Raw genomic sequence first — 24491 nt, 5'->3', positions numbered from 1 at the left:
AGAGGAAAGTCTGCAGTGGAGAAAGGAAGTCTCATCTCAGAGGAAGGGGATTGAACCAGGGAATTCTTCAGTAAACTGGACATACATGGACCCTAACTCGAGGTACTCAAAAGTGTTAAGGGAATAGGACAGCACCACAGTCATCTCAATATAAAGTTCAGAAAGTGAATACTACTTCTCCTGCCAATCTTAACTCTTTTTCCATCATGAAATGTTTTTAGTGTTCCAAATCTATTTACAAATCAGACAAGCTCTCTGAAAACCAGCCAGACAACAGCTGTGCAGCAAAACTGCTCCAACACAAAGTGCCTGCCATATTTATTGAGTGCTGCAAGACCCTCCATCCTGCTAATCCTCAACATCTTTCCACAATTTATTTCAGTAAGAATAATACTATCTAATCAAATGTCTAGTTAATTGCCCAGGCAAATACTATTATTCAAAAGAATGAGCTGAAGACAACACTGAATGAAGACCAATTTCTACCATGAAAGTTAGACAACAATATATAGAGAGAGTTGCTTCTAGAGATCTCAAATAATATCTGTAGAAAAAAAAAATGCAGATTATCTCCTCTGCTCTTTTTGTGAAGAAATGAATGCATTAGAGATTTGATATTGAACTATACCAATTCTCTAGCATCCTCAAAAACAAAACTTGTGTAAAAATCTGAGGACAGCTGACGAAAGATTGATGGGCAAGTCAAACAAATTAACAGAACTTGCAGATCAACCAAGAGACAATCATCTTTTCATCAAGCTGTTGTATTTGTTCCATTAGAAAGGTGACAGGAATTGTGTAGATCAGAAGACAAAATGAAGAACAGCTTGGGAATCTAAGCATTGATTCAAGGAGTTTGGGATAATGTCAAGAAGACAGCAAGGCTTTGTAAAGACTTGTTCAGCTCATGATTTGCAAGATAAGATAAGCTCCTCTTAACACTATAGTTCAAAAGAGGAAAGGGTCAAGAAATGAAATAGAACACGCAACACTTAGATCGGACTGCCCAAACCAGAATGCAAACTGCATCTACAATTAACTCCAACATTTAACCTTGCACACAGTTAATTGCTAGCAAAATATCAACTCTGAGATTTAAGTCGTTAGTTATTTGCTATACACACCTAACAAATTCCTAAATAACCAAAGCGATATAGGAAAAAAAGACAAAATACAAGTTACACCTTCACAAGAGACAACAAGAAGTAAATTGAAAAAGCAGAATTAATCTATTTTAAAATACAGAAAGAGTACTTCAGAAACCAAAGAAAAGCGCTTGTTACTTAACTTCAGTAAAATCCATTGTGGAAGGAAGCATCTCTTACACACACACACACACACAGAATCACACAGAATCACCCGGGTTGGAAGGGACCCCAAGGATCATGTAGTTCCAACCCCCCTGCCTAGCAGGGCCACCAAACATACACATTCAGATCAGGTTGCCCAGGACCCCGTCCAACCTGGCCTTAAACACGTCCAAGGACGGGGCATCCACAACCTCCCTGGGCAGCCCGTTCCAGGGCCTAACCACTCTCCTAGTAAAGAACTTCCCCCTAACATCCAACCTAAATCTTCCCTCCTTCAACTTAAAACCATTTCCCCTAGTCCTGCTGTTGTCAGCCCTTTTGAAGAGTTTACTCCCCTCCTGGGTGTAGGTTCCCTTCAGGTATTGATAGGCTGCAATGAGGTCACCCCGCAGCCTTCTCTTCTCCAGGCTGAACAAGCCCAACTCCCTCAGCCTGTCCTCATAGGGGAGGTGCTCCAGCCCCCTGATCATCTTAGTTGCCCTCCTCTGGACCCTTTCCAAAATCTCAATGTCTTTCTTGTACTGAGGGCTCCACACCTGGACACAGTACTCCAGATGGGGCCTCACAAGAGCCGAGTAGAGAGGGACAATCACCTCCCTGTCCCTGCTGGCCACCCCTCTCCTGATGGAGCCCAGGATCCCATCTGCCTTTCGAGCTGCCAGAGCGCACTGCTGGCTCATGTTCAGTCTCTCGTCCATCAGGACCCCCAGGTCCTTCTCTGCCGAGCTGCTCTCAAGGACCACTCCTCCCAGCCTGTACAGGTGCCTGGGGTTCCTCCGGCCCAAATGCAAAACCTTGCACTTTGCCGTGTTGAACCTCATCAGGTTCACCCGAGCCCAGCCCTCCAGCCTGTCGAGGTCCCTCTGAATGGCATCCCTTCCTTCCACCGTATCAACCGCACCACTCAGCTTGGTGTCGTCAGCAAACTTGCTGAGGGTGCACTCAATTCCCTCATCGATGTCATTAATAAAGATGTTAAAGAGCACCGGTCCCAAGACAGACCCTTGGGGGACACCACTTGTTACCGGCCTCCACCTGGACATAGAGCCATTGACCACCACCCTCTGTCTGCGGCCTTTCAACCAATTGCTTATCCATCGGGTCGTCCACCCATCAAATCCACTTCCCTCCAATTTGGAGATGATGATGTGGTGGGGGACCATGTCAAAGGCCTTGCTCAGGTCCAGGTAAATGACATCGGTCGCCTTCCCTTCGTCCACCAATGCCGTCACTCCATCATAGAAGGCCACAAGATTAGTTAGGCATGACCTTCCTTTGGTGAAGCCGTGCTGGCTGTCTCGGATCACATGCTCATTCTTTATGTGACCGAGCATGTTGTCCAGGAGGATCTGTTCCATGATCTTCCCAGGCACGGAGGTGAGACTCACCGGCCTGTAGTTCCCCGGGTCCTCCCTGCTCCCCTTCTTGTATATGGGAGTGACGTGACCCTTCCTCCAGTCATCCGGGACCTCACCTGACAGCCACGACTTCTCAAATATGATGGAGAGCGGCTCGGCAACCACCTCAGCCAGCTCCTTCAGGACCCTGGGATGCACGCCATCCGGCCCCATAGACTTGTATTCATTCAGTCTAAGGAGGCACTCTCGGACTTGCCTTTACAGTGGGGAGGGATTTACCTCCTTGGTCCCCACATAGAGGTTTGGTGATGCAGGGTTCAGGGACGTGAAAAAGACTAGAATCCTGGCCACCAGTGAAGACCGAGGTGAAGAACTCATTCAGCACCTCAACTTTCTCTTCATCTGTTGAAGCCAGTTCTCCTTTTAAATTAACCAAAGTAGGTACGCCCGTTTTGGCCTGTCTCTTCTGGGCAATGTACCTGTAGAAGGTTTTCTTATTGTTTTTCACGTCCCTTGCCAAGTTCAGTTCTGCCTGTGCCTTGGCTTCCCTGATCCCACGTCTGCAAGTCCGGACGGCATTCCTGTACTCTTCCCAGGTGACACAGCCTTGTTTCCAGAGCTTGTACACCCCTTTCTTCGCCCTCAGTTCTCTCAGCAGGTCCTTGCTGAGCCATGCCGGTTTCCTACCTCGCCTGCCCACTTTCTTATTCAGAGGAATGGAGACCTCTTGTGCTTCCAGGAGGGCATCTTTGAAGAGCTGCCAGCTCTCCTCAACATCCTTGTCTTTGAGGGCAGCGCGCCAGGGGATCTTGGCCAGCAATCCATTGAGTAGCTTGAAGTCTGCTCTTCTGAAGTTCAGTGTCCTGGTCCTGCTCTTTGCCAGGCCCACATCGCTTGAGATCACAAACTCAACCAGGGCGTGGTCGCTGGAGCCCAGGCAGCCTCCAACCTTGACGCCTTTGATGATCTCCTCGGCGTTGGTGAGCAGCAGGTCCAGCAACGCTTCACCTCTGGTCGGTCTGTCCAATACCTGAACCAGAAAGCTATCATCAATGGATTCCAAGAGCCTTCTGGAGCTCTTGCAGCTCGCCGTGTGGTTTTCCCAGCAGATGTCCAGATGGTTGAAGTCCCCCACCAGGACAAGAGCCCGTGAGCCAGACATCTCATGCATCTGGAGCAAGAAAGCCTCGTCAACAGCCTCCCCTTGATCAGGTGGTCTGTAGTATACCCCTAACACCAGCTGACCTATATTTGTCCCATCTCTAATCCTAACCCACAAGCTCTCAACCTGCTCCTGACTGCTTCTCGTAGGGAGCTCCTCACAGTTTATCCAATCTCTGACATAGAGAGCAACTCCCCCACCCCTCCTACCTCGCCTATCTCTCCTAAAGAGTCTATAGCCATCGATGGCAGTATCCCAATTGTGGGAGTCATCCCACCATGTTTCTGTGATAGCAACAAGGTCATAACTTCCCGAGTGCATCACAGTTTCCAGTTCCTCCTGCTTGTTACTCAGGCTGCGTGCGTTGGTATAAAGGCACTTCAGCCGGGCTATCCGTCTCGCCACCTTTATAAGGGATCTAGGATCCCCTAGAACAGCAGCATCCCCAGCATCCCCCTGCCCTAGTCCTTCCCTATGCACTCTGCCGTCATTGCCCATGGAGTTTGGTATAAGCCCTCGAATGACCTGTTCAAGCCCTCGAATGACCTGTTCAACCCCAGTAGCCCTTATTTTGTCCCCTTCCCCCTTCATTCCTAGTTTAAAGACCTGTCAATGAGTCCCGCTAATTCTTCAGCTAAGATCCTCTTTCCCCTCAGGGACAGGCTGCATGCATCAGCAGCCATCATGCCAGGTGCAGTGTAAATTGCCCCATGGTCAAAAAAGCCGAAATTCTTGCGCCTGCACCAGCTCTTAAGCCATCTATTGAAGAGTTGGGTATTTTGGATCCTCTCTGTACCTTTCCCTGACACCACGGGCATAGAAGAAAAGACCACCTGCACCCCAGCTCCTTCAAGTATTCGCCCCATTCCCCTGAAGTCTTTCTTGATAGACCTCAGGCTTTCCTTATCAACTTCCTCGCCGCCAGCCTGAATTATTAAAAGCAGGTAATAATCTGAAGGCCGAATCAACCCAGGAATTTTCTTTGAAATGTCCCTGACCCGTGCTCCAGGAAGGCAGCACACCTCTCTGCGGGTAGGGTCGGGCCGGCATATAGGGCCTTCTGTTCCTTGCAGAAGGGAGTCGCCTATGACAATCACCCTCCTGTCCTTACAGGTAGAAGCAGTCTTGAGGGTTGAGGGCGACCACTTCGCCTGAGGCAACCTCACGGGTGAACCTGTCTCCGCACTCTCACTCGTCCCCTCCTCAACTTCCAGGACCTCAAACCTGTTACGCAGAGGCACCTGGGGAGCCAGGGATGGTCGGGATGGGGGATGCCCCCTCCGCCGAGCAGGTACCCGTTTCCACTCCTCCTCCCTTCTCAAATTGCTGTTAGGGGGAAGAGAGGACAGGGGGCTCGCTGAAACGCTGTCAGCTGGCTGGTTCCCCTTTACCAGGTGTTTGTAAGGTGGCAGGGGCTGACGTGCTCCGTGAGGAGCCTCGTCTGTGTGCCGAGAACCTGAGGTTGAGAGGGACTGACACCACCAGTCAATCTCCCTCTCACACTCTTTTATAGTCCTCAGCCTCTCCACTTCCTCCTTCAGGCTAATCACAAGGCTGAGCAAGTCATTCAATTGCTCGCACCTTGTACAAGTGCTGCCTCCTTCCTGTGGCATTGCAAAGGCCAGGCTGTGGCACTCCTCACAGCCAGTGACCTGCACACTAGCATCTCGTGATGTTATCTCTGTCTGAGTCGCCACACACTTCATACCATTGTTCTCCTCTCTATGCATGCACCAGACCTCAGTCTGGCTCTGGACCGTCTTCTTGGCTACTGTCTTTCTGCTGCGCGTGCTTGGGACCTCTGCATGGCTCTTCACAGTTTTTGTGTTTGAAGCCTTCTGCCGGGGTGCACCCATGGCTACCAGCAGGCTCACTAACTCAGCAAGAAAGTCCTATAGGGGTGCAAGTGATCAGCCCTGCCCTGCTGCCCCCTACCCTCACACTATTGCCGGGTTCGCTAAGTGCCCTGGCACTTACCACCAATAGCAATAACAAGACTCCTTGCAGGGGAGTGCAGACAGGGGTACCTTACAAAAGCACCACCTTAAGGCAGCCTGGGAGAGAGCTGTACTACCTCCACTACCTCTTACAGTCCCAAAAAAGAACTCCAAGCCACAGATTAACAGATTTTACAATAAGTCCCTCTTGTTTTTTGTTGTGTAACTCAGTGAACTACTCTTGCAGTTCTACATTCTGAATTACTGTTTCATTTACTGTAAAATCTCACAGAACATAAATACATCACATTGTATGTGTTCCTATTTTAACAAGACAAACGTTTCCAAAGACCAAAAGTGTTACATTTTATGCAACTGAAATTTAAGTTTACAGTAACTGATATTCTGATTAGTATAAAATTTCAAATACTGAATTAATCAGATTTTTGGTTCAGACATTCCTGGCCCTGCCCATAATTACTAATGTCTGTTTTCTGGCAATGAGCTGGGTCAGACTGGAGTAAAATATTCCAAATAATTTAGTCCAGGGAGTATCCCCTGGATTTCAGTTATGACCTTCCTGAATCGGAATAGACATTTATTTTTCTTGGTTTATGATCAAAGTATTAAATCACAACATCACACGATCATTCCGGTTGGAAAGGATCTCTTGAGGTCATCAAGTTGATCTTCCTACTGAAAGCAGCATAAACACTGACTGCAAACTACTTTATTCAGTTGGACCTTGAAAATGTCCAAGGATGGAAGTTCTACAACATCACTGGTTAAAATATTCTAATGCTTACCTTCATCACATTTTTTTTTTCCTTACACCAAGTTCTAACTCCCTATATTCCTATTTACAAACATTATCACTCACCCTCCTGCTGTGTGCCTCAGTAGAACCTGTCTTGCTTCATCCTTCTGACATCACAGCTGTTGGACATCTGTGGCAATCCCCAGGGGGGTTAGAAATAGACAATCCTTAAGGTCCCTTCCAATCCAAGCCACACTATGACTCTACAATCTGCCAGAAGGCTTCCTCTAAGCCCTCCCTTCTCCACACTGAGGTCAACATAAAGCATTCACTGCATTCCCCTCATTCACAATCCAGTTGGTTCATCACAGAAGGCAATCCAGGTTGATCAGGCACAAATACTTTTTGATAAACCTATACTGGCTATTCCCAGTCACTTTCTTCATGTGCCCAAAATGGCTGCCAATGGCATTTCTTCCATGCATTTCCCAAGCTCCAAAAGGCTGGTAAACCAGTACATTTGTAAACCATCCTTTTAATCTTCCTCCAGTAATCAGACTTTCCTGAGTCTCCACTCAGGATCTTCCCAGATGATATAGATCTTCCCAGAGTGACATCAGTCAGGTTATGGCCTACACCAAATTCTGCTCTCAAATTCTATGGGCTGTCCTCTCAAATACTCTGTATTCTGAGCTGCTAATTCTTATAAATGACAACCTCACCTCCTCTTCTAGACTGCCTTTCTAATGAGCTAATATTCACTATCCATAACATAGATCTAGCCACACGAAGAATCCCAAAACACCGCAGTTATTTAAACATTAGTTTAACCACTGTATACAGCTCCTCTTGCATGTTTCTTAGGTTGCATGTACTTGCATATGGCCATTCAGCATGGATCCCTGAAAACTGATTTAATTCTCATGTTGCTTGATGAGCAGAAGTCTGGTTATTCAGTTATCTCTTTTACCACTTCTCAACAGTGAACAGCTATAATCCCATTTAAAAATATATAGCGATGCTGAACTTAGATGGGAAAGCAATACATAAAACATCCACGAAGGAACAACAGTATTCAGTTCTTAAACCCGTTTTTAGGAAATTTGGCTTATTTAGCAATGGCTACAGTTACCTCTAGTTCCTTTATCATCAATGGAGTTTGAGTATTTGGAGAAAAAAAAAAAAACCAACACATTATTTGGAGCCTAACATATAAACCTGGACACCTGAAGAGTATTCCTATGTAAAAACTGTAAAATGTACTCACTTATATTTTTTGGTTGTGACCTGATAGAAACAGACACAAGTCTATAGGGAATCTATTATACTTTCTGTGAAACACTAACATAATTAAGCAAAAACAAAACTCCTTTCTCAAGAGAATTTTCTCCCTTTCCCCAAGGAAGAGGGGAAATAGAGCTTGATATTAATCTTTCTCCTATTAAATGGAAGATATATTTAATCTATTTTCTTCCTCTAAGGAAAGTCTTTAAATAATCAAAAATAAAATTTTAGTTAAACAAGAACATATCAGATATATCAAATATATTGTATATTCTGAAAAAGACAGCAATTATCAATACTGCATTAAGTTACTCACAGATAGCCAAAAGCTATTATAATGTTAGCTTTTTAAAAACACACAGACCTGTGACATTTTAACAATGACATATTATTAAACTACATGGTCTAGGCCATCTTATGCTCAGTACTGGGGCCACTCCTGTTTCACATCTTTATTAATGATCTTGATGAGGGGATTGAATGTAGCCTTAGTAAGTTTGCAGATGACACCAAGTTGGGAGAGAATGCTGATTAGTCAGAGGGTAGAAAGGCAATACACAGGGACCTGAACAGACTGGATCAAGCCAAGGCAAACCGTATGAGTTTCAACAGCGACAAGTGTCGGTCCTTTTACGGAAAGACTTTCTTAAAGAAAGATCTGAAAGAAAACCGCCAACAAATTTTCCTCCTGTACCAACAAAGACAGGCAAAGTGACATAAACAGAATTTATATGAGTACAATCTAATTTGTCTTTCCTTTTCTCACCATCTTCCACTGAAAAATGTGCTTCCCTCAAAGACTTGTGTACACATAACTGAGACAGTAAATGACTTTTTCATTTCTGTACCTAGCATTCCCTCACTCTTCAGATCATTATTACTTTGCCATTATATTTCTTCTATGTTATACACTTTCATCTCACACTCTTCTTTCCTGTAACCATAACAAATCCACGCTTTAGCTCTGAAATTCTTCATTTGGAAAACAATAACCATCTTCACAGTTCAACTTAATCTAATGCACTTTCAGAAAAGTAAAGTAAAATTAAAAGAATGAAAAGTAAAAGAAATCACACTATTTCCAAGCGAAATCAAGAGGACAAAATGGACAAAAGAGCATCAATGAGAGTCCTCCTTCTGCTAAAAAGTGACAAGGAGAGGCACAGAGATTTTAATTTGGATGCACATATCACTTCCTCTACTTCTACAAACTAAGACCATACATATGTTGTCTTTGTGAACTCAAGAATACCTCAGTTCCTTCTACAAGTCAGCTAGGGGGGATGAAGAAACAAGCTCATGATTTACTCACTGTATAAAGATGAAACAAAACGTACATAGGCTTTTAAAGACTGTAGCACTGGGACTGAATTTTATTTAAAGCTTTAGCATACTATATGTTTGAAACATATAGGGGGGCACAGACACTGCTTACAGTAAGGCTCTTGGCTAGAAGTGTTTCAGAAAGTGTAAGTAAATACTTTTAAAATACAGCCATCCTCAACTGGATGTATGCAGAATAACTAAGCACATGCAAAGCTACTTAAAAGATTTGAGACCATATATAAAAACCTGAACAGTCGCAAATATATATTAAATATATTTATACATATAAAAATCAAATTGAAAATTGTTTCTTCCCTCAAAAATACTACTGGGTATCTATTGTGCAATGAAAGATTAATCAGCTATGTCAGTGATTGGTATCTATCAAGATAATGTATCTGGTGATGACAGAATAGGAATGTGTTGACAGTTTTTGAAATACCATTGTAGGAATTACAACATCTAAAAGGACTAAGGGCTGCTATTTTTATTTAATAAACATTTTGCTCTCAAAAGAATTTGCAAGTAAAGACAGAGTACTTTGATATAAGAAGAGGGGCAAATGTGACTAGACTGTTGAGAGTTTTTGCATATTTTCATGAAATATATTCAGAATTTTTTTTCTTTTTTTACAGAATAGCTACCATATTCTCTTCCCCCATGTGAAATGTTCACTGCATTTTTGACTAAATCCCATATAGGTCTAAATAATTTCTCTTAGACAACATAGTCACAGTAAATGATAACAATATCGAACACAAAAAATATGTTGGAAAGGAAGAAGGAAGCAAAAAGAGCCAAATCTCTCTGGAAGCAGGCAATTTTACTGTATTCTAGTAAGGAATTTCTTGCATGCTCAATCTGAATAATTTATCATAAATCACTCCAAAAAAAAAAAAAAATGACAGTTTAAATGAAAATTGAAACTGCTACATAAAAGTAAAAAGTATTATATGAACTTAACTTGTTAGTTACACAGTAAATAACCTCTAATGCTCCGGTATATGAATTTTAGATTGAAATATATTAAGATGCATTCTGTGACTCTTCTGAGCTTATTGAAAAGCTATGCGGCAAATATGAAGATTTAGCAATTAAAGGGAAAGGAAGGAACAGTCATTCAAAGTTGTTTCCAAACTATCGTTCTAAAATTTGTTATGCATCTTCATTTCTCCAACTATGTAAGCATGAAAAACCAAAATGCTGTTAAAAGTATTTAACAAGTTTGACTAAGTTCTCTGCAAACAGACAGCTCTGGTGGAGTCGCATTCCAGATTGAAGCAAGGAATCGCCTACACAAGGAAACAATTCCTCTCAGCAAGCAGCTGCTGCTGCCATTGCCTTCCCCATGGTAATGACTCTGACGTGGCTGGGCGGAGACAGGAGCAGTGGCTTCTACAGGAGCAACACAAACAGAATGTGGTATGTCACTGAAAGCATGGTGCAACAGTCTGTGCAGGCAGAGTGAGCACCCCTCTCCAGTTGGAGGTCTGGCTCACTGCTGCCTCCCACACAAATAATCTAATCATTTCCACTAAGCAGAAAGCCCTTGCTAAAAAGAATGCAGCTACTCAGATCATGTGCCTGTTCAGGTCTCTGGCTGCAGGGAGTGCCTGAGCCTGCTGCTGACACCAGAGGATGGCAGAGACACCACCTGTGTGAGCAGTCAGATGATCTGCTCAGCCTGGTGGCAGAGCTCAAAGAGGAGTTGGAAAGATCAAGGAGTATCAAGAAGCACAAGCAGGAAATAGACTGGAGGAGCAACTCTCTGTCATAGGTATGAGAAAGGTGGGTATCACCTTGACTGAGTGATACACCCCAAGCAGTGGTGGATCCCCTGCCCTGTTGCTGCCAGGAAGGGAGAGAAGACCTAAGAGATGCAGAGGAATAAAAGCAAGCAGGTCCCCACTCAACATTTCAAGAACCTCCCCCCATCCCTCATTACCCACCCTCTTTCCAGGTGCCCTTATGGAACAGGTTTAAGGCTTTAAAACCTGAGGGAAAGGTAAGTGGAATGTGGTAGGTCAACCAAGGAGGCCATCTAGGGCAATGAGGTCAACTCCGTGCCTCAAGACTGCCTCCACCAAAAAGGAAAGAAAGGTAATTGTCATGGGTGACTCCTTCTGAGAGGAATGGAGAGCCCCATATGTCAACCAGACCCTATCCATAGGGAACTGTGCTGCCTCTCTGGGACCTGGGTAAGGGACATGACTAAGAGGTTCCCTAGTCTGGTTTGCCCCTTTGATTATTACCCTTTACTGATAATTCAGATTGACAGTGATAGTTACCGAGAGAAGCCTCAGGGTTATAAAAAGAGACTCTGAAGACTGGGGAATTAATGGACAGTGCAGGAATACAGGTGGCAGCAAGAGGTACTGAGAGAACCAGGAAAATCTATCTCATAAAAATGTGGCTAAGAGAATAGTGTAGGAATTTTGGCTTTTTCAACCATGGGGCAGTTTACTTGGCACCTGGTCTGATATGTGCTAATGGGGTCCACCTGGGTCAAAAGGGGAGAGAGGGGGAATTTGACCCAGGAGCTAGACTCATTAACAGGGATTTAAAGTATGTTTGAAGAGGGAGGAGGGTGATAGCAAGCCTGTCCGTAATATGTGGCATAGCGTAGTTAGGTTAAAGAGACAAGGAGCAATCTGCTGCATCTTATGGTGATGAAGGCAACAGGTAAACTAAAAGTAAATATTTCAAAGGAATGAAGAAGTTATCTTCAAAGAAGGTAACAAGATGAACTGCCCTGCTGAAGTGACTTTATGTTAACGCACACTTTTTGGGAAGCAAACAGCAGGAGTTAGAAGTCATCATGCTATTGGAAAACTGTGATGTAGTTGCTGTCAATGAACCCCTGTAAGATGATTCCCATGACTGGAATGTAGCTACTGACAGCTACAAATTGCTCAGAAGGAACACACAAGGAAAGAGGGGAGAAGGCATTACCCTCTACATCAGGGAAAAAGTAGTGTGAGAAGCTGTCTGTGAAGAGCCAAGAGCAAGTTCAAAGTCTGTGGTGGAGAGTTAGAGACAGGCAAAGGGAGCTCTGTGACTGGGGTCTACTATATTACAGGCCACTTGATCAAGCAGAGACTGGTAATGAAGCCTTCTTCCTCCATCTGCAAGAGGTGTCATCTTTGCAGGCTCTCATCCTGCTGAGGAACCACCCTGACATCATCTGAAAAAGTAGCACAGTGAACTGCAGGCAATCCAGGAGGCTCCTGGAATGCATTAAGGATAATTTCCTGAGATAAGTAATAGACAGTCCTGCCAGGGAGGATGCACTGTTGGACCTACTGCTCATCAATGCAAGTAAACTGAGTGGTGACATCAGGATTGGAGACTGCCAGGACTGTACTGAAAATGCAGTTCGTGCTCTTGAGGAATATCGGACATACGAAAGTAAAATCAGGAAGCTTGCTTCTAGGAATGCCAAATTCCAACTCTTCAGGGAGGTTGGTCAACAAAACCCCCTGGGAATCTGTCCTTAAGAGCAAGGGAGTGAAGTAGAGCTGGCAGATCTTTAAGGAAGCTTTCCTTAGGACCCAAGAGCTCTTCATCCCTAGGAGTAGGAAGTCAGGAAAGGAAGGCAAAAGCCCAACATGGAGGAAATGGGACCTACTTGTCCTCTGGTTTGATCAATAGAAAATGCACAGGTAATGGTAGCAGGAACAGGTAATCTGGGAGGAGTACAGGAATACTGCCAAGCTGTGTAGGAATGAGGTTAGAAGGGCCAAGACCATCTGGAACTGGACTTGGAAAGGGGTGCAAAGGATAAGAAAGGGTTAATAGATATATCTTTTTGGAAAAGGAAAGTCAGGAGGGCGTAATCCTCACAGTAAGCAATACAGGCAGACTAGTAAAAACAGACAAGCAGAAGGCAGAGGTACTTAACTTTTTTTTTTCCCCCCCTCAGTCTTCACTAGTGACTGCTCTACACATAGCCATCAAGTGAATGGCTAAAAAGGTGGGAACTGGGGGAATGATGCCCTTCTTGCTGTAAATGAAGATCAGATTTGCAACTGCCTGAGGAACCTGAATGTCCATAAGTCTACAGGTCCTGATGAGATGCATCAAAGTACTGAGGTAACTGGCTAACAGTCACAAAGCCACTCTCAGTGATTTTTGAAAAGTCATGGTGGTCAGGTGAAGTCCCTGGTGACTGGAAAAAGAAGGGTAGAAAGGATTACCCAGGAAACTACCAACCTGTCAACCTCACCTCTGTGCCAGGGGAGATCATGGAGCAGATCCTCCTGGAAGCTACACTAAAGCACATGGAAGAGAGGGAGGTGGTATGGGATAATCATGGCTTCACCAATGGGAGATCGTGCCTAACCATGTTGTTTTGTATGATGGTGTTAACTGTGTCAGTCAACAAGGGAAGAGACTCTGATGTCTTCAATCTGGACTTCAGTAATGGCCTTTAACACAGTCCTCCACAACATCCTTTTCTCCAAAGTGGAAAGTTATGGATTTGATGGGTGAACTCTTCAGAGGATGAGGAACTGGTTATGAGATGGAACCCAGATAGCGGTAGTCAGTAGCTCAATCTCTGAATGGAGATCAGTGATGAGTGCTGTCCCTCAGGGGGTAAGTACTGGGATCACTTTAACATCTTCATCAATGGCGTCAACACTGGGATTGAGTGCACCCTCAGCAAGTTTGTAGATGACACTAAGCTGTGTTGTATGGTTGACATGCTGGAGGAAGAAGATGCCATCTGGACAGATCTAGATAGACTTGAGCAAACAAAGCCAAGTGCAAGGTCTTGCATGGCAAGGGACGTGGCAATCCCTGCTATCCTGATGGATGGCAAATAAGCCATCAATGTGCCCCTGCAGTGCAGAAAGCCAACTGTATCCTGGGCTGCATCAAAAGCAGCATAGCCAGAAGGTCAAGAGAGGTGATCCTATCCCTCTATTCTGTGCTGATGAGGTCTCACCTGGAGTACTGTCCAGATGCGGAGTCCTCAGTGTAGGAGAGATGTGAACTTATTAGAGTGCATTCAAATGAGGGACGGTCAAGTATTCACAATTCTATTAATACTGTCTGATACTTCGCATTGAGCACAAACAGGACTCAAGCTGACACAGAGTTCTAGAGTTGCTAGTTTTGTTTTTTGTTGCTCTCTTTTATGTTTTGATGGAAAGAAAAAAAAAAAGTTTTGTTACTTACATATATTAACAGTATTATATAGACTTGATGATCTTGAAGGTCTTTTCCAACATGAGCAATATAGATCTATGATCTATAAATTATATGTGGCCCAGGACTATTTATCTTCACTCAGTGCAGCCCAGGGAAACCAAAAGGTTGGACACTCATTATCCAGTCCAACCTTCAAGCCATTACCATCACGCCCAGTAAACCATGTCCCTAAGTACCACGCCTACATGTTCCTTGAACACTTCCAGGATTGGTGAGTCCACCACCTCCCTGAGGAGCTTATTCCAATATCTCACCACTGTAACAAATTTTTGTTCCTAACCTCAAACCTGAACATCCCATGGTACAACTTAGAGCCATTACCTCTCATCCTATCAACATTTAACTGGTAGAAGAGACCAACTCCCACTCACTGCAACCTCCTTTCAGGTAGTTGTAGAGAGCAGTAAGGTTTCCCCAAGCCTTCTCTTCTCCAGATTAAACAATCCCAGTTCCCTCAGCCTCTTTTCATAAAACTTGTGCTCCAGATCCTCCATCAGTTTTGTTGCCCTTCCTAGGACATACTCCAACGCCTCAATGTCTTTCCTATATTGAGAGACTCAAAATCAAATGCAGTACTTGTGGTACAGCCTCACCAGGGCTAAATACAGTCCTGCTGACTACCCTGTTTCTGACATAAGCCAGGATGCCATCAACCATTTTGGCCATCTTGGCATACTACTGGCTCCTATTCAGCTGGCTGTCAGCTAACATCCCCAGATCCTTTTTCCAGCTACTCTGCCTCAAGCCTGTAGCAATGCAGAAGGTTGTCAACATCACAGTGCTGGGCATGGCAATGGGCCTTGTCAAGCTTCATACAATTGGCCTCAGCCCATGAATCCAACCTGTCTAGATCCCTTTGCAGGGTCTTCCTACCCTCCTGCAGATCAACACTTCTTCCTAGCTTGGTGTCATCTGTAAACTTACTGAGGACTGCTCTGAAAGTAATGCTTCCCATTTTATTATGTTGACCCATGATATCAGAGGTGGATGTTGGTAGTGTGTGGCAGTAGAAGTCGAACCTTTCCAATAATATTCTGTTACATTCTGTTGCAACACACAGCAGCAGAGGGACAGTGACAAAACGGCATCTGACATGGAAGTGTCTGTGAAGAAAAGATTTGTCACTGAATTCCTCCAAGGGGAGAGAACTACACCTACTGACATTTACTGATGCTTGCTGAATGTTTGTGGAGACCAAACAGTAGATGTGAGCACAGCAAGGCAGAAATTGCATGTTTCAGCAGTGGTGACAGCAACAGTAGGTCACCTCCACTGGTGCAGATTTTTAGAAACACAGCCTACAGGCTCTTATTCATCACTCGTGAAAATGCCAACAATAATGGTGGTCATTGTGTTGAAAGCCAATGTTTTGTAACTGAGAATCTGCTCTATCACATGGTGTTACTGTGCTCTTGTATCCGTTGTAGTTTGTGTGGAAATAAAGAGGAGGTATTACTTTCAGAGTGACCTATGTACAAAAACATTAATATTTTCAAATTTGGGATATTTATGAAGAATGTCATGTAAATTAGATACTCAATTTCCATCTAAAATTGAAGGTATATTATATTAAAATTGCCTAAATTAATTCTAGTGGCTCAACACAGCTAGTGTGCAAGTACAGAAATATTTATGTTTAATAATACAGAAATAGAAAAGACAGCAAAATTGTATGGTATTTTCCATGTGTACATGACATAGGTATGCCAGTCATCCCTAAACCTCCAGAGCCAGCTCAAGAAGAGTAACTCTGTTTTACAGCTTAACTTCCCAGTAACAGAAGAATCTGTATATTCAGAATTCAGCTGTCCAGTTTAATTACAGCTCAGAGTATTTTCTATCCTCCTCTTCTAATATGAACTGAAGTTAAGGTGGAGTTATTTAAAATTGAATGAAACTTTAACACAAAACAGGCTACAGTTATGCTTTTTTTGCTTTTTAGCATTATTATACACTGTCATAGAAGAACAGAATATTCCAAGTTGGAAGAGACCCATAAGGATTATCAAGTCCAACTCCTGTCCACACAGGACCACCCAAAAAATGAGACCATATGTGTGAGAGCATTGTCCAGATGCTTGTTTAACTCTGGCAAACTCCGTGCAATTATCATTTCCCTTGGGAGCTTGTTACAGTGTCTGACAACCCTCTCAGTAAAGAACCTTTTCCTGATATCCAACTTGAACCTTCATTGTTGCAGCTTCATGCCATTCCCTCAGGTGCTATTGCTGGGTCACCAGAGGATCAGCACCTGCCCCTCTGTTCATCCTCATGAGGAAGCCATAGCCACAGTGAGGTCGCCCATCAGTCTCTTATTCTCTAGGCTGTACAAACCAAGAGACTTTATCTGCTCCTCACACATCTTCCCCTCTAGACCCTTCACCAACCAAAGCAAGGCTCTTGATAGATCTTCACATCTTTGCAGGCCTCCTTTGGATACTCTCCAATAGTTTTATATCCTTTTTGTACCGTGGTGTACAAAACTGCACACAGTACTCAAGGTGAGGCCATACCAGTACAGCATAAAATAGGACAATTAATTCCCTTGACTGGCTAGCAATGCTATACTTGATGCACCTCAGGATACAATTGGTCTTCCTGTATGCCTGGGCACACTGCCTACTCATGTTGAACTTACTGTCACTCAAGATCCCCAAACCTCTTTCAGAGGGGAAGAAAGTTGTTGTTAAATTTCATGCAGTTGGTGATTGGCCAGTTCTCTAATTTGTCTAAATCTCTCTGCAAGGCCTCTCCATTCCTGATAGAGTCAACTGCTCCTCCCAATTTAGTACTGTCAGCAGACTTCATTTAAAATAACTTCCAGTCCTACATCCAAGTCATTTACTAAAAGATTATATAGAACTAGCCCTCAGATGGAGTCGTGGGGAACCCTACTAGTGACCAGCTGCCAACCATTTACTATGCATCTTTGGGTCTAAACCATCAACCAATTGCTCACCGAGCACATTAGATTTTTGTCTAGCCGTATGCCTTTTGTCCAGAAGGATACTGTGAGAAACAGTAATGAAAGTTTTACTGAAATCCAAGGGGATAACATCAACTGGCTTCCTTGCCATAATACAAAATTAACTTAATTGAACAGGACCTTCCCCTCATGAACCCATGATACCTGGATAACTTGATAACTGGAACAATGTTTGCCAGCTTCCAGTCAAATGGGACCTATCCACATTCCCAAGATTGTTGAAAAATAATTGAGAGAGGTCTCACGCTGACACTGGCCAGCTCTCCGATTACCCTGGGATGAATCCCATTGGGTGAATCCCATAGATTTATACACATGCACATGGAGCGGTAAATCCCACACAAGTTCAGTGTTGTCTGGGAATTGATTGTTACCTCAGTCACAGTCTAACTCAGGCCATCTGGAGTGCCAGAGCCCATCATCAGTGTTGAAGACAAAGGTGAAGAAGTCATTAAACATCTCTACTTCATCTATGTCTCTATTTGTAAGATTACTGTTTTCATCAAGTAAAGAAGCCATGCTCTCTTTGGTCCTCATTTTGTTGTTAACAAATTAAAAATTAAAACCTTATTACTGTCCCCCACAGTACTGGATAGCTTATTTTCTCCTTCGCACTTATTTTCTCCTTATAACTGTGAAGAGAATCCCTGCAGGCTTCCCCATTTTGCCTGACCTTGCTTCCAGCAGCCACACGCTTTCTTTTCCTCCACCTAAGCTCTGAAAGAAGATACCTGTTTAGCCAAACTGTCCTTCTGCCCTCCCTGTTTGACTTCTAGCATTTTGGAATTGCCTGTGTCTGTCCTCTCAAGAGCAGAAAGTGGAATTTAAAAAGTGACCAGCACTGATGGAGCCCAATGCTTCCAAAATTAGTTTCCCAGGGGATCTTATTAACAACTTCCCTGAATAGCCTGAAATCTACTCTCCCTATATCCAGCATTGAGGTTTTGGTGGCAGTTTTCCTCCTATCACTTTAAATACAACCAATTCATGGCCACTATGGCCAAGACGGCCACCAATCGGTCTTTCACTAAATGGTGTTTAAGGTACCTTCCAATCTAAGTCATTCTAAGACTGTACTATTTTTTCCCTCATAATATTAGGCTTTATAATTTAAATGACAGCTATAATGGAAACTCAATGAAAAGAATCCCAAAAATCAACAGCTTCAGAAATAAGCAGATGAAACATCATCTAATAAGAACGATTGTACTTATATTACCATGCAGTTTAATTCCAGCTAAGAATTAATGCACAATCTTTGCCTAATTATGTACTAATTTGTCAATATTTTCTTCAGCATAAGCTTTCTTACCTTTCTAAAACATTACTTAAATAAGCTTTCTACCTGATCTGCTTCTTTACACACAAGAACATTACTCAAAATGAAATAGTAGTATTGAACTAGTTAATTTTTTAATCATGATTTTTTGCAGCAGCAGAAATATTATTAAACTGAAGTCACTGTCGCAATAAAAATTGCAGAGATGTTCCCTAAACAAAAATGGGGAACAGAAACAAAGGATTTCAAACAAAAACATTTTCAGTCCGTTCAAAAAAAAAACTATGGATTTATTAAGTTAGAAGAATAGAAGTTAGTTGCCAAAAGAAAGTCTATTTCAAAAAGAAAGATCACGCTATATCAAGTACATTGTGCTGTGAAAAAAAAAAAAAAAAAGAGCCTGCTTAATTTCCAGAAACTGTTGACGATGGGAAAAAATGTGCATAACCACAACTGGAGTTTTCCAACTGCAATGCTGTACTCAAAACTGTGTGGTAAATTAAAGAAATAGCAGAGGAAAAATATGATCCAGTTCTTAGTGAATCATCAAAAACTGCTGTCTGCCACTAGACCAAAGATCGTAAGTCTTATCAGCTAAACAATCTATCCAAATAATTAAGTTCCCACTTAGAAGGCTAGAACTCAAGCACTATTTTCTCTTCTCGAACCAAGTGTTCCTTTTATGATTTGTAAGTTAGAGAATGCCACTTACTAACAGAATTATTAAGACAAAACAGATAATCTGCATCGAAAAACAGAATATGGATAATAAAAACTGAGAGATTCTTTTAATCTAAAGTATCATATTAAAGCTCAAGTGAACCACTACGTACTACATTAATCTTACTAACACCTTTCTGCTTTTCCTGTTCACATGACAGATTTGAAATGTATTATAAAGACTTTCAGTATACATTGTGAATCTACCAGAATTACTTTTATGTTTGCATACACATTTTCCAGGTATTTATAAAGAAACCTGCAATAATGAAAACTCATCTCCCAAAACCTGCTTATATCCTTGTCACTCCCTATGACATCTGAAAAGCTGTGGCAATCAGGTGAAACCCCTGGTGACTGGAAAAAAGGTAACACCATACCCATTTTTAAAAAGAGTAAAAAAGATGACCCCGAGAACTGCCAACCTATCAGTCTCATCTCTGTGCCAGGGATGATAACAGAGCAGATCCTTCTGGAAGCTATGCTAAGGCACATGGAAGGCAGGGACATGATACAGAAGAACTAGTATGTCTTCACCAAGAGCAAATCCCTCTCAACCAATCTAGTCACCTTCTATGATGATAGTGTCACTCAATCAATGGACAAGGGAAGAGCCACTGATATCATCTATCTGGACTTCAATAAGGCTTTTGACACAGTATCCTTCTCTCCAAACTGGAAAGAAATGGATTTGATAAGCAGACTGTTCAATAGACAAAGAGCTGGCTGCAGGATCGAGTCCAGAGAGTGGTGGTCAATGGCTTAATGTCTGGATGGAGAACAGTGGTGTCCTCTATGGATCAGTGCTGGAGCCAAAATTCTTATAATCATCAATGACATTGACTGCAAGTTTGCTGATAACACACCAAGCTGTGGAGTGCAGTTGACACACCAGAGGGATGGGATGCTATTCAGAGGGACCTAGCAGGCTTGAGCAGTGGGCCCAGGTGAACCTCATGAAGTTCAACAAATCTAAGTGCAAGGTCTTGCACCTGGGTCAATGCAACTCTCATTACCAATACAAACTGGGGGGATATAAAGACTGAGCTCAGCCCTGCCAAAAAAAGACTTGGGGATACTGGTGAATGGGAAGCCAGACATGAGCCAGCGATGTGCCCTTGCATCCTGGACTGCATCCAAAAAAAAGATAGGCCAGCAAGGCAAGGGAGGTGTTCCAGCCACTCTACTATTCAGTGGTCAGGCCCCACCAGGAGTACCGCATCCAGATGTGGAGTCCTCAGTAAAGGAGAGACATGGACCTATTGGAGCACATTAAAATGATGCGTAGAATGGAACAGCTCTCCTATGAGGACAAGCTGAGCGAGCTGTGACTGTACAGCCTGGAGAAGAGAAATCTGAAAAAAGACCTGATAGCAGCCTTTCAGTACCTAAAGGGAAAAATACAGGAAAGAAGGAACAGACTCCTTGGCAGGGTCTGTGGCGATAGAACAGGGGGAACTGGCTTCAAGCTCAAAGAAGGTAGATTTAAGTTAGATATAAGGAAAAAGTATTTTACAGTGAGAGTGGTGAGGCACTGGAACAAGTTACCTAGTGTTGTGGTTGATGCCCCATCCCTGGGCACTTTCAAGGTAAGGCTGGATAAGGCCCTGGGCAAACTGATCTAGCTGTGATGTCCCTGTTCTCTGCAGAGAGTTAGACTAGATGGCATTTAAAGGTCCCCTTGAACTCTAAGGATTTGATGATTCTATCTTCCTATTCAATTGCTTTCATATGGTACAGATAGCTGCAAGATAGTTCTAAACTATGACTACAATTACTAGTTTTTCTTGAATGAATATCTGCAATTGAAGAAAAACAAGATCAAGTGACTAATGAACTTCAAAGCTTCAAACATCCATTATCTATAGAACTAAAAAGAGTTCAGAGAATGAAGTGGAAAAACTTATTGAACAAAAAAGTCTGTATTCTGGTTCTGCTACTTATCTTAAAACTGTAAACTCTGTATTTACATCTTGGTATTTTGTGTTCTCTGAGAAACACAAATGCATTTAAAAAAAAAAGTCATGGAAGCTTCCTGTATTTTCATAGAACATGAAATGACAAGATGACTGACAAAGCTTCTCACAAAAACCTAGTATTTTATATTTATTTGCAAGAGAGAAGGCAAAAATATGTGTCTAAGTTAAGACCCTTTCTAACAACATTAAAGCTTACTTTTAAGTCCTACCCCCACACTTCTGCCACTGTATAGAAGCAGTCTATGATTGGAAAGTCTTTAAAACAAAAAGCAACACCTCAATCAGTGGGGCAGTAGGGAAAACTTAAGCTGAGACTAGTACTGGAAAATATCCCCTGTGATCGTTCAATGAAATCACTCCAATGCAGACCTGAAAAGCCAATAAAACCTATGAAATCACAAGAAAAATAACTGGCTAAGTTGTCAAAGTCAGACTAATGAAATCTTCTCAGAACTAAGTAAAACAAACTCACAATGACAATAATAATGATAGAGTCTCATCTAAACATTACCTACTTTAAAGATCTGACCACCTGTTTGGCTCTATTACCTCCCAACCAGCCTTTGCAAATACGAAATATATTGAAACTTCTGTCATCTGTGATTAACAGTCAGTTAATTTAGGAAGTATAAAACAGCATGAAGTAATGCTCTTTCAGATGTATTACATGCTAGATCTATCATATACAACAATTGTTACCATCAAATGCTAGAATAAACATACAAAAAGAATTAAGTCACAGAATCATAGAATGGTTTGGTTAGAAGGGACCTTTAAGATCGTCTAGTTCCAACCCCCCTGCTATAGGCAGGAACACCTCCCTCTAGACCAGGTTGCTCAAAGCTCCATCCAGCCTGGCCTTAGATGCCTCCAGGGTGGGAGTATCCACAGCCTCACGGTGTAACCTGTTCTAGTGTCTCACCACCCTCAGAGTAAAGAATTTCTTCCTAACATCTAGTCTAAAACTATATTCTTCCAGTTTAAAACCACTTCCCCTCATCCTGTTGATGCATGCCCTTCTAAAATGTCCCTCCCCAGTTTTTCTGTAGGATCTCTTCAGGTACTGGGAGGTCACTATAAGGTTTCCCCACAGCCTTCTCCAGGCTGTAGAGCCCCAACTCTCTCCGTCTGTCCCTGTAGGGCAGGTGCTCCAGCCCTGTGACCACCTTCGTGGCACTTTTCTGGACCAACTCCGCATGTCCTTCCTGTGCTAGAGGCCCCAAAACTGGATGCAATACTCCAGGTCTCCAAGTTTATGCACATTCATAGCACAGAACTCAAGAATAATTTCAGTTAAAAGTCTTAACCTGAAAACTCACAAAACTATCCCAGAATCATCACTACACTCAGATTTTCAAGTCAATAGAACTAATAACTAGCTGTTTCTACCGTTAAAAAAAAATGTTCACTGACATCTGTACTCTGTATCAGACAAACTTGCACAGTGTGTGCCACAGATATTGTCCTTTGTGTCGTACAAGCCAAAGAAGACAGAAACAATTGGCATTACAAGCAGTACAAGCTTCAAGAAATTAATTTTATCTTGCAGCTTTTAGAAGCACGACTCACTTTTGTTCTCTAATTTCATTTGACCGTATCCAGAAGACAAAATACATGAGTTTTTCTAACAAGTTAAAGGTTATGACTTTTAATCTGTTGCTCTTGAAAACAATAGAGAAATGGACAGATACTTGATGCATGATGCAGACTGTTAAACCTGCTAATGTAAAAATCAGGTTTTGATTTGAAAACCCTAAAAATTCTTCAAATTTTGGAGCAGGCCTGTAGATACTGAGAGGATTTGTTCAACATAAACACACTTCATACAGAACACACAGAAAATGTAAGCACACTGCAAGAAATGAAATGAAATTACCTGAAGTATCTTGTAATGATCTTGATGTGAAATAGCTTTTTCTTTTTTCTCCTTCAAGAAATTCATTTCTTGAACACTATGTTTTTCCAGTAAATATTCTAATTCCTGTAAAGATTACAAAATATAATAAAAGCAGTAAAAATGTTTGTGAGCTGTGGAAATACAGATTTAGGTCATTGTTCCAACTAGCTTCAGTTCTGAAGACAATAACATTTTGTATCATAACATCAGAAGATACTTAAAGTCAAGCGTTTCCATATTTTAAGTGGTTTCTGTCTTTCTACAGTTGAAAACCTTAAGTACTTTTAGAAAATGGTTTACTAAAACCTCCATCTCCAAAATGACTAGAACCTTAATGTAACCAACTCCCAACATGACCCAAATAAATGGGAGGAAAATGGCACTACTGACTACTAATTTCCAAAATTATTTGCTGTACAAAAAGCTAAAGACCTTTTTTTTTTTTTCCATGTAGCTGTTGCTGCTACCAAATGCTTCTCTATAAGTAAGCTGTGGACACCTTTCAGTTGCTCAAGAACAACTATTTTCTCAACCACTGAAGAAGCCAATTTAGAAACAAATGAGCAGCCAAACCACTGGATAGCTATTAAAAAAAAAAAAGTGCTACTGAGACAGTCAAAAGGAGGACAAAAGGAGCAGGTAGGCTTAGCTCATTCCTGGATGAAATAAGGACAGCATCTGAGATTCAGAGTCTGATTTCAAGCATAGAGAAACAGACTTTGCAACACTTCTGTATGTATAGCAGGCATGTCCAACCCACAGCCCACGGGCCACATATAGCCTGGCCCAAACTCGTTCTGTGGCCTGCTCCCTCCTCCCTGACACCATCATGGTGGTGGCTCTTCCCAATGTGTGCCCCAAGTGTGCGCCCATCACTCAGTCACAATCACACAATCAGTGTGCAATGGGCACTTTTGAGGCTGAAATCAGCACAAGGTGGGATGGAGGGAGAGAGTGGAGTGCATAGTGCAGCATTAAGGCAAAGAATTATATGCATTTTGATAATTGGCTATATGCAGTCCTTTGAACAGTGAACAATATGCAACCTTGATTTCTATTTTGACAAAGGAATTTGTCAAAAGGTTTAAAGATTGCTTAGAAAAATCACCATCTTTTTTCATATATTTACAACTACATTTTCAGTTGACGTAAATGCATTACTTGCAAGTTTTCAAATAGAATATACGGAGTTACAATCAGACATTCAACTCGAAGAAAAATCTGACAATGTCTCTCTACTAGACTTTAATAAGACCTTTCTGATGAGAGAAAAATATCCCTT

The 24491-nt window shown here is 42.4% G+C and overlaps 1 protein-coding gene across 5 annotated transcripts in view; it reads right to left on the bottom strand.

Annotated features, from left to right (window-relative positions):
* CCDC91 (coiled-coil domain containing 91) overlaps positions 1 to 24491 on the bottom strand; it is a 143648-nt gene that overhangs the window by 83070 nt on the left and 36087 nt on the right. For all 5 annotated transcript variants that reach the window (XM_042889906.1, XM_042889909.1, XM_042889911.1 and 2 more), the window contains one exon: positions 23189 to 23293. In XM_042889906.1, the coding sequence (XP_042745840.1) occupies positions 23189 to 23293 (105 nt within the window). The remainder of the gene's footprint in view (positions 1 to 23188; positions 23294 to 24491) is intronic.

Source organism: Lagopus leucura, unplaced genomic scaffold (genome assembly GCF_019238085.1).
Source record: "Lagopus leucura isolate 7727_CA_CO unplaced genomic scaffold, USGS_WTPT01 Super-Scaffold_100159, whole genome shotgun sequence".
Lineage (NCBI taxonomy): Eukaryota > Metazoa > Chordata > Aves > Galliformes > Phasianidae > Lagopus > Lagopus leucura.
This window is presented reverse-complemented; position numbering and strand designations above follow the sequence as displayed.